The 16,818-nt window shown below is 36.9% G+C and overlaps 2 protein-coding genes across 5 annotated transcripts in view; one reads left to right on the top strand and one right to left on the bottom strand.

The window, feature by feature from the left end:
- LOC101890508 (atrial natriuretic peptide receptor 1) overlaps positions 1–16,818 on the top strand; it is a 292,597-nt gene that overhangs the window by 271,699 nt on the left and 4,080 nt on the right. For all 4 annotated transcript variants that reach the window (XM_059123411.1, XM_059123408.1, XM_059123409.1 and 1 more), the window contains 4 exons: positions 311–737; positions 800–1,522; positions 1,590–1,754; positions 14,818–14,998. In XM_059123411.1, coding sequence (XP_058979394.1) covers positions 311–737; positions 800–1,522; positions 1,590–1,754; positions 14,818–14,998 — 1,496 coding nt within the window. The remainder of the gene's footprint in view (positions 1–310; positions 738–799; positions 1,523–1,589; positions 1,755–14,817; positions 14,999–16,818) is intronic.
- On the bottom strand, positions 7,832–10,994 carry LOC109613601 (uncharacterized). The gene is made up of 2 exons (XM_020038632.2): positions 9,868–10,994; positions 7,832–8,471 (listed from the first exon to the last, which is right to left on the bottom strand). The coding sequence occupies exons 1-2, from the start codon at positions 10,451–10,453 to the stop codon at positions 8,260–8,262; spliced, it is 798 nt and encodes a 265-aa protein (XP_019894191.1). The 5' UTR covers positions 10,454–10,994; the 3' UTR covers positions 7,832–8,259.

Here is a 16,818-nt window from a genome sequence, read left to right as displayed (position 1 = left end):
TTTTGGCTTAATTTTTCCCCTTTGGATCCAATTAAAATTCTCTTAGAATTCCCCACCCTTCCTCGTTATACCACAGCATCTATGTGGAATATGCATTGTCACATAGCTTCCATGCCATAACAATTCCGCACACATGAACATGACACGGCGAATGTAACCGCCTTAATGCACCATCACAAAGAAGTAATTGTTGAAGAGACAGAAACACACATTCTCACTCAGAACATCCTTTATGTCCTTGACGTTACTTTACCACCTCCTGTCACTTATTTTCCACCTCCGTTCTTTGTTTGGTTTTCCATTTTTCCAGATTAAAGCCATTGCTGAGGCCAAATACAATTACACGTTCCATGACAACGAACCGATATCGGTGTTCGTTACATCCTTTTTCGATGGTGTCCTGCTGTATGCGAACGCACTGAATGACAGCATACGTGAAGATCCGACAGTCTTAACACGTCCCCTCAATGGTACGGATATGGTGAGGAGAATGTGGAATCGCAGCTTTATGGGAATAACGGGTAATGTGACCATTGATGCCAATGGAGATAGGATATCGGCGTATTCGTTGCTGGATATGAATCCAACAACGGGACGTTTTGAAATTGTGGCCCATTTCCAGCACAACAAATTGGAATATGTTCCGGGCAAGACCATCCATTGGGCCGGGAATCGTTTGGATCCACCGTTGGATAGGCCGGTGTGTGGTTACGATGGGTCACTGTGTCCGGATAATTGTGAGTATTTGGAAACGAATTTCGAAAAGGAAGTTTTATAAAAGTCGAATTCTCCTTTACAGCTCTGCCAGGCTATGCCATACTCTCCCTGGTCCTGGGTGTGGTGGTGATCATAATGAGTGTGTGTTTCTTTTTCGGTTATCGCCACTACAAATCAGAGGCTGAAATCAATTCCATGGCCTGGAAAGTGAATATCGACGATGTCATCTTCCACAATTCCGCTGGACGTTGCTTCCGTGGTTCTCTACACTCGCTGGTCAAGCATAGCTCCCAAATGACCCTAATGTCCGATGATATGGGCTCCCTCAGTGGTGATCGTCAAATCTTCATACCCGTCGGACTATTTCGTGGCTGTAAGGTGGCCATCAAATCGATAGATGAACGTAACATTACCCTCAACAGATCTCTGATGTTGGAGCTGAAGCGAATGAAAGATTTACAACATGACCACTTGGTGAAATTTTTCGGCGCCTGTTTGGATCCGGCCAAAAGTTTCATACTGACAGAATACTGTCCAAAGGGTTCACTGCAGGACATCTTGGAAAATGAACAATTCCAGCTGGACTGGATGTTTAAGCTGTCGCTAATGCACGACATTGTGAGGGGTATGCAATTCCTTCATAATTCCGACATCAAGGCTCATGGGAATTTGAAATCCTCGAATTGTGTGGTGGATTCTCGATTTGTCCTGAAAATCTGTGATTTTGGTTTGCACACACTGCGCCGTAGCAACGCGGATAAGGACAACGATGTGGAGAATTGCAATAGTCATTCGTATTGGAGCAGTGAGTATCTCAAAAGAGGGTATATTTTTGAGGAGGATCTAAAATATATTTTTTTTTGTTTTTGTAGAACTTTTGTGGACCGCTCCTGAATTATTAAAAATGGAACATGACCGCCCCCCGGAGGGTACTCAGAAGGGTGATGTCTATTCCTTTGCCATCATTGTCCATGAGATCAGCACCCGCCAAGGTCCTTTCTATTTGGGTAAATTGGAAGAGGAGAAATCACCACAGGGTAAGCGGGAAGAACAGAACACAAATTTTATTTTAAGGGGAAAGAAAAGCTTGCTGTCATCGGTAGACTCCCTGGGATTCAGAATATATGAGCAGACTTTCGGAATGTAGAGCTGAAGCCCAGGGAACGGTTATAATAAAGCCAAAGTTCCTATTGACTAGCTGAAGAGTTATAGAGATTAGCTAATGGTCAGATAGAAGCAGAAGGTTCAACAAGCCTCTACAAAAAAGCTTAAGGGTCTACAAGTCTATACAAGAGGATGATGGATTCAGTGAGTTTCTGTAGAGAAGCTGGAGTCTCTGTAAAGGTGGTGATGGGTCAACGAAGCTTTGTAGATGAGCTAAGTAGCTCAGCCCGTTTATGTGGAGAAACCAGCTTGGTCATCGGGTCTCTCCAGAGGAACTGAAGGGTCAAAAGTCTCTGTGGGAGAGCTGAGGGGCCTGTGAGTCTTTGTAGAAGAGCCAAAGGACCAGCGAAGCTCTGTTAAAGAGCTGAGGGGTCAGCGAAGCTCTGTAGAAGAGCTGTGGGATCAGCGTGTCTTTGTAGAAGAGCTAAGGGGCCAGCGAAGCTCTGTAAAAGAGCTGAAGAAGTAGCAAATCTCTACAGAGCAGCTGAAAGGGTCAGCAATAGAAAAGCTGAGAATTCAGCGAGTCCCTGTAGAAGAGATGAAGGATCAGCGAAGCTCTGTAGAGGAGCTGAGTGGGTCAATGAGTCCCTGCAACGGTGTTAAGGGCTAAGCGACTCTCTATTAAAAAGCTGAAGGGTCAGCGTGGCTCTGTAGGCGAGGTGAAAGGTCAGCGTGGCTCTATAGGCAAGCTGAAGGCTCAGCGATAGTCTATAGGCGAGCTGAAGGCTCAGCGATGGTCTATAGGCGAGCTGAAGGCTCAGCGTGGCTCTGTGGGCGAGCTGAAGGCTCAGCGTGGCTCTATAGACGATCTGAAGGATCAGCGTGTCTCTATAGGCGAGCTGAAGGCTCAGCGTGGCTCCATAGACGAGCTAAAGGGTCAACGTGGCTCTATAGGCGAGCTGAAGGCGTCAGCGAGTCTCTATAGGTGAGCTGAAGGCTCAGAGTGTCTCTATAGGCGAGCTGAAGGCTCAGCGTGGCTCTATAGGCGAGCTGAAGGCTCAGCGTGGCACTATAGGTAAGCTGAAGAATCGGCGTGGCTCTGTAGGCGAGGTGAAAGGTCAGCGTGGCTCTACAGGCGAGCTGAAGGCTCAGCGTTGCTCTATAGGCGAGATAAAAGGTCATCGAGTCTCAATAGGCAAGCTAACGGTTTGACGAACCTTCACCAAGTCTATCTAGAGCAGTCAGTGAGTCCCTACACCGGATCTGAAAGGAATAAGCGAGTCTCTAGAGAAGTTGAATAGGTAAACGAAAATCTGCAGAAGAGCTGAGGCGTCATCGAGCTTCTGGGTCCAACAAGTCTCTATAGACAAGATGAGCAGACCACGAACATCTGTAAAGAAACTGAAACTTAAGCGAATCTGTCTAGAAAAGCTGAGGCGGTCAGAAGACCTGAGAGTTCAGCGACTCACTCTAACGAAGCTGAGAGGTCTGCGACTCTCTCTAGAAGACCTGTGAATTCAGTGACTGTCTCTAGGAAAGCTGAGAGTACAGCAACGCTCCCTCTAGAAGAGCTGAGATGGTCAGCCAGTCTTTGTAAAGTAGCTAATGGCACAGCGAAACTCTGTAGAGGAGCTGAGAGGTCACCGAGTCTCTGCTGAGGACCTGGCAGGTCAGCGAGTCTATGTAGAGGGGCTGAGGGGTCATCGAGTCCCTGTAAAGAAGCTGAGAGGTCAGCGAGCCTCCACAGAAAATCTAAGTTGTCACTGAGTCCCTACTCCGGATTCGAATTGAATGAGCGAGTCTCTAGACAAGCTGAATAGGTAAGGGAATCTCTGTAGAAGAGGTTTAGAGGCCAGCGATTCTCTGTAAAGAAGATTAGGTTTCAGCGAGTCAGTGTAGAGTAGAGGTCTGTAGCTGAGGTATCTGCGAGCCACTGTAGAGTAGATGAGTGGTCAGTGAGCCTCTGGGACCAGACGAAATGAGGGGTCAGCAAACCTATGAAGAGAAGCTTAAGGGTCAGCGACTCTCCGTAGAAGAGCTGAGAGTTCAGTGCCATCTCTCGAAGGGCTGAGATTTCAGTGACTATCTCTAGAAGAGCTGAGAGCTCATTGACTCTCTCTAGAAGAGCTGAGCGTTCAGTAACTCTCTCTAGAAGAGATCGACTCCCTCTAGAAGAGCTGAGGTAGTCAGCGAGTGGTTAAGTAGCTGATGGTTCAGCGGGCCTCTACAAAGAAACTGAGGGCCTCCATGTTCCTTACCTCCTCTCTTCCCTCTCCCTATCCTTATCTTATCCTTAAAAGGGCATAGAACAAATGCTAGCTAAACTCTTCCAAAAAATAAAAATCCAATTTCAAACAAAGTTCCAAACTTTTCATCCAACGCCACTTTATTTTGGCGAAACTTTGAAGCTGAAAAAGTTTTATTCTTGAAAAAAATGCATAGGTCCTTCCTACGCACATTGTCGAGTGACAACCACTTAAATATTGTCAACCTTAAGTACAGCGCAAACCATCAATTTGAAGAGCTTGGCTGTCATATAACGAAAAAAGGAGGGTTGCCATTTGGGATAAATGTTTTTTTCTACCAAAATATGCAAGCAGAGGGGAATATATTGAAAGCTGAATAGAGAAGAGCTTTAAAAGATAAAAAAAGACAAAAAAATTTATACAAATCAATAATTGAGGGGATTATTTTGGGAACTTAAAAAAACTCGTTTTAAAATTAAAAATTTCTCCAAAAATGGTTAAAAAAATTCAAAAATATTAACTTTATGAAAAAATATCTTTTGTGACCAAAAATACCAAATTTGATGTTTCGACCAAAAAATTTTATTTTCGACAAAAAGCTCTATAATGCTAAAAAATTAAATTTTTTATTATAAAACATTTTGAAAATGTGTATTTGGTCCAAAAGTGAAATCCGACCATAATTTGATGTTTCGACCAAAGACGCTGGAATGCTTAAAAATGAAGATTTTTACTTTAAAACTATTTAAATATGTCAACTTTATGAAAAAAAAGTCCTGTGTGCCTAAAAATATCAAATTCGATGATCCGACCAAAAATTCTATTTTCGACCAAAAACCCTGAAATGCTAAAAAAAATAAGATTTTTTACTTTAAACGATTTTAAATATGTGTATTTGGTCCAAAAGTGAAATCCGTCCAAAATTTGAGATTTGATTTCGTTTTCTATAAAAAATTTTGTTTTCCACTAAAAATAGCAATTTCGATGTTCCGACCAAAAAAACAGTATTTTCGACCAAAAACCCTGGAATGCCAAGAAAATTATTTTTTTTACTTTAAATCCTTTTAAATATCTGTATTTTGTTCAAAAGTAAAATCCGTCCAAGATTTGATGTTCCGGCCCAATTTTTTTTTTCGACCAAAAACCCTGGTATCCAAAAAAAGTATTTTCTTTTAATTTAAATCAATTTAAATATTTGTATTTGGTCCAAAAGTGAAATCGGACCAAATTTTTGTTTTCCACAAAAAATACCAATTTTGATGTTCCGACCAAAAATTTTACTTTCGCCCAAAAAACTTTGCAATGCCAAGAAAATTATTTTTTTACTTAAAACCCTTTAAATACGTGCAATTGGTCCAAAAGCGAAATCAGACCATTTTTTTATTTCCAACCAAACCAAAAACCCTGGAATGCTAAAAAATGGTCATTTTTTCTTTGAAATATGTTCATGTGTATTTGGTCCAAAAGAGAAATTCGACCAAAATTGTTTTTCGACCAAAAACTCTATAATGCTAAAAAATTAAGATTTTTAACATTAAAATATTTTAAATATGTGTATTTGGTCTAAAAGTGAAATTCGACCATAATTTGATGTTCCGACCATAAATTGTATTTTCTACCAAAACCCCTGGAATACTAAAAGATGAAGATTTTTAACATTAAAACATTTTAAATATGAGTATTTGATCCAAAAGTGAAATTTGATCAAAATAATGTTTTCTGACCAAAAATACCAAATGTTATGTTCCGACCAAAAAATTTATTTTTAACCAAAAACCCTGATATGCAAAAAAATAAAAACTATTTTACTTTAAAACAATTTTAAATGTGTGTATTTAGTTCGAAAGTGAAATCCGTCCAAAATTTAAGATTTGATTTCGTTTTCTTTAAAAAATATTGTTTTCCACTAAAAATAGCAATTTTGATGTTCCGACCAAAAAAAAACAATATTTTCGACCAAAAACCCTGGAATGCCAAGATAATTATTTTTTTACTTTAAATCCTTTTAAATATCTGTATTTTGTTCAAAAGTAAAATCCGTCCAAGATTTCATGTTCCGACCCAATTTTATTTTTGACCAAAAACCCTGATATGCAAAAAAATAAAAACTATTTTACTTTAAAACACTTTTAAATGTGTGTATTTGGTCCAAAAGTGAAATCGGACCAAATTTTTGTTTTCCACAAAAAATACCAATTTTGATGTTCCGACCAAAAATTTTACTTTCGCCCAAAAAACTTTGCAATGCCAAGAAAATTAATTTTTTACTTAAAACCCTTTAAATACGTGCAATTGGTCCAAAAGCGAAATCAGACCAATTTTTTTTTTCACCAAAAAATTTTTTACCAAAAAAATTAAAACAACTTTTACCAAACATCAGCTTGTTACTTTCGTATTAATTAATAGTCAAGCTTTATATTTTGACATCAAAACATCTACTTTAAGATCAAAATTAGCTTTTCGACCAAAAAATACCAAATTTAAACTTCCGACCAAAAATTTTATTTCCAACCAAAAACCCTGGAATGCTAAAAATTCCAGTTTGTTCTTTAAAAGAAAAAATGAAAAAATGATTCAAAATGAAATCCGACCAAACAATTTTATTTTCGACCAACAACTCTTTACTTTAAAACACTTTTAAATGTGTGTATTTGGTCTAAAAGTGAAATCCGTCCAAAATTTGATGTTTCTAAAAAAAGTTTTATTTGCGACCAAAAACCCTGGTATGCAAAAAAAAATGTATTTTTTATAATTTAAATCAATTTAAATATTTGTATTTGGTCCAAAAGTGAAATCGGACCAAATTTTTGTTTTCCACTAAAAATACCGATTTTGATGTTCCGACCAAAATATTTTATTTTGGACCAAAACCTCTGCAATGTTAAAAAATTTAAACTTTTTACTTTAAATCCTTTTAAATATGTATATTTTGTCCAAAAATGAAAATCGACCAAAATTTGAGATTTGACCAAAAATTCAATTTTCGACAAAAAACCCTGGAATTCAAAAAAATACAATTTTTAACTATAAAACATTATAATATGTGTATTTGGTCCAAAAGTGAAATCGGACAAAATTTTTTCTACCATAAATACAAATTTTGATGTTTCGACCAAAAAAAAATATTTTTGACCAAAACCTCTGCAATGTTAAAGAATTTAATTTTTTTACTTTAAATCCTTTTAAATATGAGTATTTGGTCCAAAAGTGAAATCGGACCAATTTTTTTCCAACAAAAATACCAATTTTGTTGTTTCGACCAAAACATTTATTTTCGACCAAAAATTATGCAATGTCAAGAAAATTATATTTTTACTTTAAATCCTTTTGTGTATTTGATCCAAAAATAAAATCCGAACAAAAATTGTTTTCGACCAAACCTTCTTTTACCCAAAAATGAAAATACGACAACCTCTACCAAACATCTGATTGTTACTTGTGTAGCAACTAATAATCTACAGTTAGTTGTTGAAGCCAAAATAATAGAGACATTGCAATGCGGTTAAAGGAAATGCATTGATGAAGCTCCACCACCCCACCCTCTACCTATCACTCTCACCCTCCATTACTAGGTTAAGAATACTTCACAGTGTATTTGGTGGCTTGTTTCCTTAGCTGGCAGAACACGGCAGCTACATCGAATCTAAAAAAATGAGGACAAGAAAAACAAGCAACACAACAAGTATCCATTTGCAGTTGTTCGTTCGTTCTCCTTTCAGAATCGAACAGAGAAATTCCACAAATTGAAGGGAAAACAATTCAAGTGGCTGGCCCACTCCATGACAATTAGAGTGCAAAACGAAGAACTAAGCAAACCTTTATTAGATAATTGAAATAAAATAATAGGTAATTGTATTGGATACAAGGTAAGTGGTTGGGCGGAATCGAGGAGTGCGATATACGCGATGTAATTTAGGGGGGAAGGTAGGTGAGAAGGGACTTCTACAAAATTCCAGCAGATGCCAAAGGTTCTCAGGAACAAAGATAATATAACAATGTTGTCCATTCTATGTTCCTCATACCTACCCCTCCCTCTTCAAAGGTCCAACCCACCGAAAATTGTCACGTTCCTTTTACGGTAACATTGATTAAGTGATTGTCATTGCACTTTAAGTCCATGCCCATTAAAGAGGAAATCTCCAACATCACCACCACAAAGACTCACCAACATCCACATCACTTGCTCACCCACTCATTTTGGTAATTGCCCTTCACTAGGACGACGAATCTGTAGTTCATTTATTAGTTGACTCCCCTTTTTGGGGGCCACCTCTTCACTCCTGGCCTCCAATTTTGAGAGCCATTCAATACGTGATTCCATCCAAATGCATTGCTGGCCAAAAACTTTATCCGCTGTGCCAAAAATTACATCATGGTCGTCGGAAAGATTTGACTGGTACTTCACTGCGGAACAAATAAGCATGGAAGGAAGAAAAAAAAACAGAATAGAAAACTTAGAAAAAGGAGAGCAATCAAAGAAATAAATTTCAATTGAAACGCTCAAATGCAATACAAGTTGGATGAATTGTAATTATTAGCTAAGTTCTGAGCGGAATTAATACAAATAGCTTTAAGAGATTTCAAAATCAAGACAGTTTTAAATTCAAAAAAGTGGAGGAAAATAAATGAAAATAAGAAAATGTCTATTCAGCCCGGCTGAATAGCGAATTTCCCTAATGGGAAAATTTCTATTCAGCCCGGCTGAATAGCGAATTTCCTTAATGGGAAAATTTCTATTCAGCCCGGCTGAATGGAGATTTTCCCCAATGGGAAAATTTGGAGAATTTCCCTAATGGGAAAATTTCTATTCAGCCCGGCTGAATAGAGAATTTCCCTAATGGGAAAATTTCTATTCAGCCCGGCTGAATAGAGAATTTCCCTAATGGGAAAATTTCTATTCAGCCCGGCTGAATAGAGAATTTCCCTAATGGGAAAATTTCTATTCAGCCCGGCTGAATAGAGAATTTCCCTAATGGGAAAATTTCTATTCAGCCCGGCTGAATAGAGAATTTCCCTAATGGAAAAATTTCTATTCAGCCCGGCTGAATAGAGAATTTCCCTAATGGAAAAATTTCTATTCAGCCCGACTGAATAGAGAATTTCCCAAATGGGAAAATTTCTATTCAGCCCGGCTGAATAGAGAATTTCCCAAATGGGAAAATTTCTATTCAGCCCGGCTGAATAGAGAATTTCCCAAATGGGAAAATTTCTATTCAGCCCGGCTGAATAGAGAATTTCCCAAATGGGAAAATTTCTATTCAGGGATTATTCCTATCGAGGATAATCCCTATACAGCCGGGCAGAATAGAAATTTTCCCATTTAGGGAATTTCTCTATTCAGCCCGGCTGAATAGAGAATTTTCCTAATATGAAAATTTCTATTCAGCCCGGCTGAATAGAGAATTTTCCTAATGGGAAAATTTCTATTTTTCCTAATGGGAAAATAGAGAATTTCCCTAAATGGGAAAATTTCTATTCAGCCCGGCTGAATAGAGAATTTCCCCCGATGGGAAAATTTCTATTCAGCCCGGCTGAATAGAGAATTTCCCTAAATGGGAAAATTTCTATTCAGCCCGGCTGAATAGAGAATTTTCCTAAATGGGAAAATTTCTATTCAGCCCGGCTGAATAGAGAATTTCCCTAATGGGAAAATTTCTATGCAGCCCGGCTAAATAGAGAATTTCCCTAATGGGAAAATTTCTATTCAACCCGGCAGAATAGTGATTTTCCCGGATAGGAAAATTTCTATTCAGCCCGGCTGAATAGAGTTTTTCCCTCTCCTCACCCATCTTCCACTTACCTTGTCCATAATCCGCATAATTCCCCCTCTGCGCGTGGTTGTCAATATCATTCGCTTGCATTGATGGATGCGAAGAGACATTTGTCGCAGACTTTCCATGTCCTGGGTAGTTTGTGGATGCATGTCGTTGCAATCTGTTATCCTTTGGGCTTTTTGCATGGCATGTTGGCAGAACTTCGAATAAGTAAAGAACATAACCAGATTCCTGGCAATGATGTTGGGACAGGGACAAGCGTTGATAGTTGTCAATGTTGTTTGGGCAACATTGTGGCATAGCAATCTGGTGGCGGTTGACTTGATTTATTCTTGTCAATTGCACATCCCCTGAATGTTGCTGCCAAAGAACATCCTTACGATCCTTTAGAACATTTCTTTTGTCATCATCGCCAGCATTAACATATGAGCTGGCGGTGTTGAAAGTTTCTGCCATTTGTAGCTGACAATTTAAGTGGCGTTCATCATCGTCGGTTTCGAAAACTTGTGATTTTGATTTGTATCCTTGCGGTTGAAGGGATGCGGTGGCCATGTCTTGTTCTTTCAAGGCCAGAATAATAAATCTAGAAGATTTGTATTGAGTTGTTGCCATATTAGCTTTGGTTGGATTTTGGTATCCTATTTCAGGAATTGACAAGTGAGATGTTGTTCGCTGCTCCTTGTTGTTGTCCTTGTGTGTTTGCCAACACGGCACAACAGTTTGTGGTTGCTCCGTTGTGTGTTAGGTTAGGCCCAAGGGATTAACTTCGACATGACATTTTCCCTTTTTGTGCATGTCATGGATACCCGGAACAGAGAGAGAGAGAGAAGACCACCCTTTTTGGTGTGAGAATTGTTTGGTGTTGGTTTATGGATACGTCTTGTTGTTTGCCACCTCTCCGATATCCTTTTTCTTTCGAAAAGGAGAAATTGAATACCCAGATTGTTATCAAATATGAAAGGTTGCTTGCTGGGATTTTCTTCGTTTGGGTGTACACTTCGTGTTAAACGGTTGGCATTTAGTAAGGATTATAACGGATTTGAGGAGGGCAGGATTATTTTATGATAAACAGCAGAATATCAGTTCGAAAAAAATATTTTGAGTTTATTTTCAAATATTTTTAAACTTTTTGGGATTTTTTTTTACAAAACAAAAATACTAACTTCGGAATACAGTATTTTATAAGAGGGTGGATATTTTAATATACAGGGTGAGATAAAACAACTGTAACAATGTCAAACGCCATAATTTTTACATTTTTTCTTTTAATTTTATTTGACAAAAGCAAAAAAATTCGGAAATTTTAGAATAAGTACGCTTGTAAACAATAAAATGAACTGTCACTGGAATAATTTTAACAACTGTCGGACGAGTGGCTTAGAAATTACAACAGTCTGAAGTTGGTTGCAGTTTTTTTCATCTGCAAAAAAAATAGAAAATAGATGTGGGCCGCTATAACAGCCGGTGGTCGCAATAATTGGGCAATACCAAATCGTGGACCTACATATTATGACCTACAAATACCAAATTTTCAGACAAATCCGTGAAGAAATGTGGCAAAAACCATCAAATTACCGAATATCGGGAGGTACCGTTGTATGGGGGCTGTACCAAAACGTGGACCTATAATTACAATGACTCTTCACACGAACTGGGACCCAATATGATCTACAACTACCAATTTTCAGAGCAATTCTTGAAAAAAATGTGTCAAAAATCTTCAAAATACCGAATATTGGGAGGTACCGTTATATGGGGACTATATCAAAACGTGGATCTATACATACAATGTTTCGTCACACGAACTAGGGCCCATAATGACCCACAAATACCAATTGTTAGACAAATCCGTGAAAAAATGTGGCAAAAACCATCAAAATACCGAATATCGGGAGGTACCGTTATATGGGGGCTATACAAAATCATGGACCCATACATGCAATGTTTCGCCACCGGAGCTGAAACCCATTATGACCAACAAATATCAATTTTTAGACAAATCCGTGAAAAAATGTGGCAAAAAAAATTAAAATGCCGAATATCGGGAGGTACCGTTATATGGGGGCTATACCAAATCATGGACCCATACATGCAATGTTTCGCCACCGGAGCTGGAACCCTTTATGACCAATAAATATCAATTTTTAGACAAATCCGTGAAAAAAATGTGGCATAAATCATTAAAATACCGAATATCGGGAGGTACCGTTATATGGGGACTATACCAGAACGTGCACCGATATATCTCATTTTCAATATCAATCATCCTAGACACAATACAAATTGCTCTGCTAAATTTTGTCGCTCTACGTCAAATAATGTGGGCTGTATCTAGATTTCAACAGACAGACAGACGGACATCGTTAAATCAACTTAGAATTTTACGCTGATTATGAATATATATACTTTATGGGGTCTACGACGAATATTTAAGGATGTTACAAACGGAATGACAAAGTTAATATACCCCACTTTCCAAGGTGGAGAGTATAAAAATACCAAAGTGTCGATCACCTGAAGCAAGCGCTTCGCCGGAAATAGGCCAAAATACGGCAGAGCAACATTCGGTCAGCGTGTGACGGTTTCATTGGCCGTTTGAGGGCCATAATTCGTGCCAAAGGTGACCAATTTGAACAAATCTAAACTTATCCCAAAATTTGATGCTATTTCCGACAGTTTTTGCTTTCATTCAATAAAATTTAAAAAGAATGTAAAAATTATAGCGTTTGGCGTTGTTGCATTTTTTATCTCACCCTGTATGTACTTTATGGGGTCTACGATGAATATTTAGGGATGCTTCAAACGGATTGCCAAAGTTAATATACCCTTTACAAGGTGGAGAAAAGAACAGAAATGTGGCAACACTGAGCAAAAACGTCAAAGTCATGTCAACAATGATGACACAACCAAACATCTCATCAAATAACAAAGTGACAGATATTCGTTTATGAATAGCAGTAGGAAAATTGTGGAACACTTAAGGGCTAAGTACATAAGAGGCTTGAAGTCATGGCTAGGCATATTTTGTGACATTTCACAAAGGGATTACAGAGCCGCACTAAAATCCAGCCGTCGTTTTCCATTATAATTTGACATTAATATGCCAAGCCATGACTTCAAGCGTTTTATGTACTTGAACCCTTAAGGGCTAGGCATATTAATGTCAAATTATAATGGAAAACGACGGCTGGATTTTAGTGCGGCTCTGTAATCCCTTTGTGAAATGTCACAAAATATGCCTAGCCATGACTTCAAGCTTCTTATGCACTTAGCCCTTTAGGGTGCAAGTACATAGAAAGCTTGAAGTCATGGCTAGGCATATTAATGTCAAATTATAATGGAAAACGATGGCAGGATTTTGGTGCGGCTCTGTAATCCCTTTTGTGAAATGTCAAAAAAAAAATATGCCTAGCCATGACTTCAAGCTTATGTACTTAGCCCCCTTTAAATATATAACAAAGAAGTGGAATTTGGTCTTCCAAAAGACAGGTTATTATAACGGTATAATCAAGAAGGTAAAGTCATGCAATCATTTGTTTACATTTTTTTCAAAATTTGACAACATTTCGTTATCAAATTCTATATTTATAAATCCATTGAATATACAGAAATCAGAGATGGAAACCTCTTTTCTATTCAGCAAAATTTGACAAGGTAAATGGCAGAAAATGAAGAGGTGAATATTACTATTATTATTTGAAATGACTTTACCTTTTTTAATTTTACCATGAGGAAATCCTAAAATGTATTCCTTTTCTTTTTCAATGTCATAGAAATTTGTTTGTTTAGTGCAAGGCCCATTAAATAGGTCGTCCGATTAGCCCAGCTGATTTCACCCATTCTGTCAAAATACATTTGTTTATAAAATTTGGAATTCGCCGAAAAAAATGACAAGCTGTCATTATACAATAGGCCTGTCTGGTTATTCTCCTGAAGTAATTGTAATTTATGAAAAACGAAGGAATAAAAAGAAATGAAGTACACACAATTTTAAAATAAGCCGTAAGACTATACAATTAGGCCTTTGATTACTAAAATAAATATGTTTTAAATGTGCATCGGAAGGAGAAGAATAGCAAATGATTGCAAAAAGAAATTTGTCCAGGAAGAATTTGCAAACACTCAGTGAAAGAATTCCTCTCTCGAGTAACTCTCTTTTGCCGAACTTTTGTGTTAAAAGTAACAGTTGTTAAAAATTTTAGGGTAACCAGGTACACCTAATTCTCTTCTGGCTGCTTGACTGCAAATGCGAATTTTTCTCCATTCCAAGGTCAAAAGGAGCACAAATTACCAAAATAGGTTCATTGAAACGTCTTGCCTTGTGCTTTGTTTCGTATGCTTTACTTCGTTTTTTTTTTTCTCGTAGATGTTTAAAAATTCGCCACAAAAAAAGATAAATTAAGGCGAATTATTATTCGCTTCAGAAGAAATTTTGACAGTTCGAAGTAGTAAAACAGCTGTTTTTAAGGCAATTCGCCCTTTACATAACCTAATAAATGGGCCTTGGTTTAGTGTTTACTTTATTTAGACTTTTTGCTGTCAATGAAATAACAAATTCACGTTTGACAGATTTTCCACTTTTACTTTCTCAAAATACCTTGTATTATTTTGCCATGGTTTACACGTACTAAGTCGAGTGGAGTTAACTGTCACTTCCATTGCGCATACGTCAAATGAAATCGGAGAATTTGACATTTACTTTATGGAGTTGACAGTTGAAAGAGTGGATTTGTAGCGCGTATTGCGTAATCGTATTTTTTTCTAATACCAAGCTCATATGAAACGTTAATCGCTCTCTATTCGTTGTATGACCTTCATTGTCAAATATCTAATTAATTAACCCTGACAAAATGTCCAATGGATAAAATACTTGTCATTCTTGTTGTTTACTTTATAAATTTGAAAACTTTTGCAAGATTTTTCATGCGGGAACACACATCATATTTTTATAATTTTTGCTTTCCTTTTCATTACAGAAATAATATATCTGGTTAAAGGTTACCCGCACATCGTCCAAACACCATTTCGCCCTCTGATTGTTGACATTCCCAATGATTATAAGGAAATCAATACTGTGATGCAGAAATGTTGGTCCGAAGATCCAGCCGAGAGACCGGACTTTAATGCTCTCAAATCGATTATAAGGAATATAAATAAGTAAGTATTCATAGGCAAAACACCATACGAATTTGAGTAGTGGAAAAACGTCCCAGTGTATACATCATGCCAGAAGAATACAGGTAGATACATCAACGCTTGGAAACAATAATATGTCAAAAAAAATTATTTTTTTAATATAACTAGATTTTTATATGCTTTCTTATACGACATCAATCGGAGGTTATTACAATATGCGTTTTTCACAAATTTTTGCAAATTTAAATAATTTTTCATTCAAAAATATCGACTCCAAAATTGTTTTGACAGTTCATTGTCCCTTCAGCTGTGTCAATGCTGGTACAATTAACTGTCAAACCAATTTTGGAATTGAAAATAATGAATGAAAAATCATTTAAATTTGTAAAAATTGTTGAAAAACGCGAATTATAATAACCTCCGAATGACGTCGTATAAGAAAACATTTAAAAATCTACTTATATTTGAAAAAAACATTAAATTTTTTTGACATATCAATGCTCCCAAGCGTTGATGCATCTACCTGTATTCTTCTGCCATGGTCTACATCACATTATTCTTACCTAGCGTTTACACAAGACAAATTGTCTTGAATTAGAGTTTTATTTGTACTATCACATACATATTGGGCGAATTGTCTTCTCTGCTGTTCAGCACTTTCCATAATAGAGTTATCATATGTTTAAATTTTTTTTATCAAATTATATCTTTGACAACATGTATATTCATAAATCCAAAGTTTTGAGAGATTACTCATTAAAGCCTTAAAAAAATTCTCTATGGTGTAGAATTAAGAAGGTAAAGTCATGCAATCATCGATTTACACATGGTACAATAAAAAGGTAAGGTAGAACTAACAGCTGATTAGAATTTTTTACAAATTTTTGTAAGTGTACCCGACTTCTGCCAATGTTGTTATTCCCCAGTTTTGCCATGTAATTCAAAGATCGAACTATTTAGATCATATTTGCATGCATGCAATTTGACAGGAAGCGGGCATAGCCTCAGGGCTGTATTTCTGTAGTTTTACGAAGCTGTTCTACCACCTTATTGTACCATGGATTTACAATTTTTTTTTTTAAATTATTGACTTGACATTTCATTGTCAAAACATTGCCACTAATTAACAAACGTTGTTTTTATAAACAAACGTTGTTTTTATAAAAAAAAAAAAAACAACAATAATGCGATTGAGCCTGACAATTTTGCAATAACAAAAAATATATTTATTAATCCATTGTACATACACAAATCAGAGATGGGAACCTGTTTTCTATGCAGTGCAATTTGACAAGGTAAATTACAGAAAATGCAAAGATGGGAATTCTTATTTGGAATGACTTAACCTTCATGATTTTACCGTGAGCTTCTAATAGAAAACATTAAAATGCTTCCTACTGAACATGGCACGATTATTTCCAGGTAATCCTGATTATAATTGTTTCAAGCCTTTAAAATCTTCTCAATTAAAATACCAAGACAGTTCTTTCAATAAAACACTTGACAGTCAACTGATTAGCTCCATGCTGTCAGCTGATCTTATCGCAAATATAAAGGTCATGTATTACAAACAATGACGCAATAATCACACGAAATGTCATTTTTTTATTTTGACACCAAATGCCATGATCAGCTGTTATAAATGTGATGTACCTATTCAGTGTACCATGATGTGGATTTTTTCCTCATAGAATTATCAATTTATTGCTTTAAGGTGGGAATACGCTTATTTGGCTGGCTTAAGTCATCGGCTGGCTTCTTCGTAGAGGAAGGAAGGAGTTTTAGCATGGTAGAAGTTAGATGCAGGAAGATGCATCAACGCTTGGGAAAATTGATATGTA

The sequence above is a fragment of the Musca domestica genome, unplaced genomic scaffold (genome assembly GCF_030504385.1).
Source record: "Musca domestica strain aabys unplaced genomic scaffold, Musca_domestica.polishedcontigs.V.1.1 24, whole genome shotgun sequence".
In the NCBI taxonomy this organism is placed as follows: domain Eukaryota; kingdom Metazoa; phylum Arthropoda; class Insecta; order Diptera; family Muscidae; genus Musca; species Musca domestica.
The sequence above is the reverse complement of the archived record's forward strand: the minus strand, read 5'-3'. Positions and strand labels throughout refer to the sequence as shown.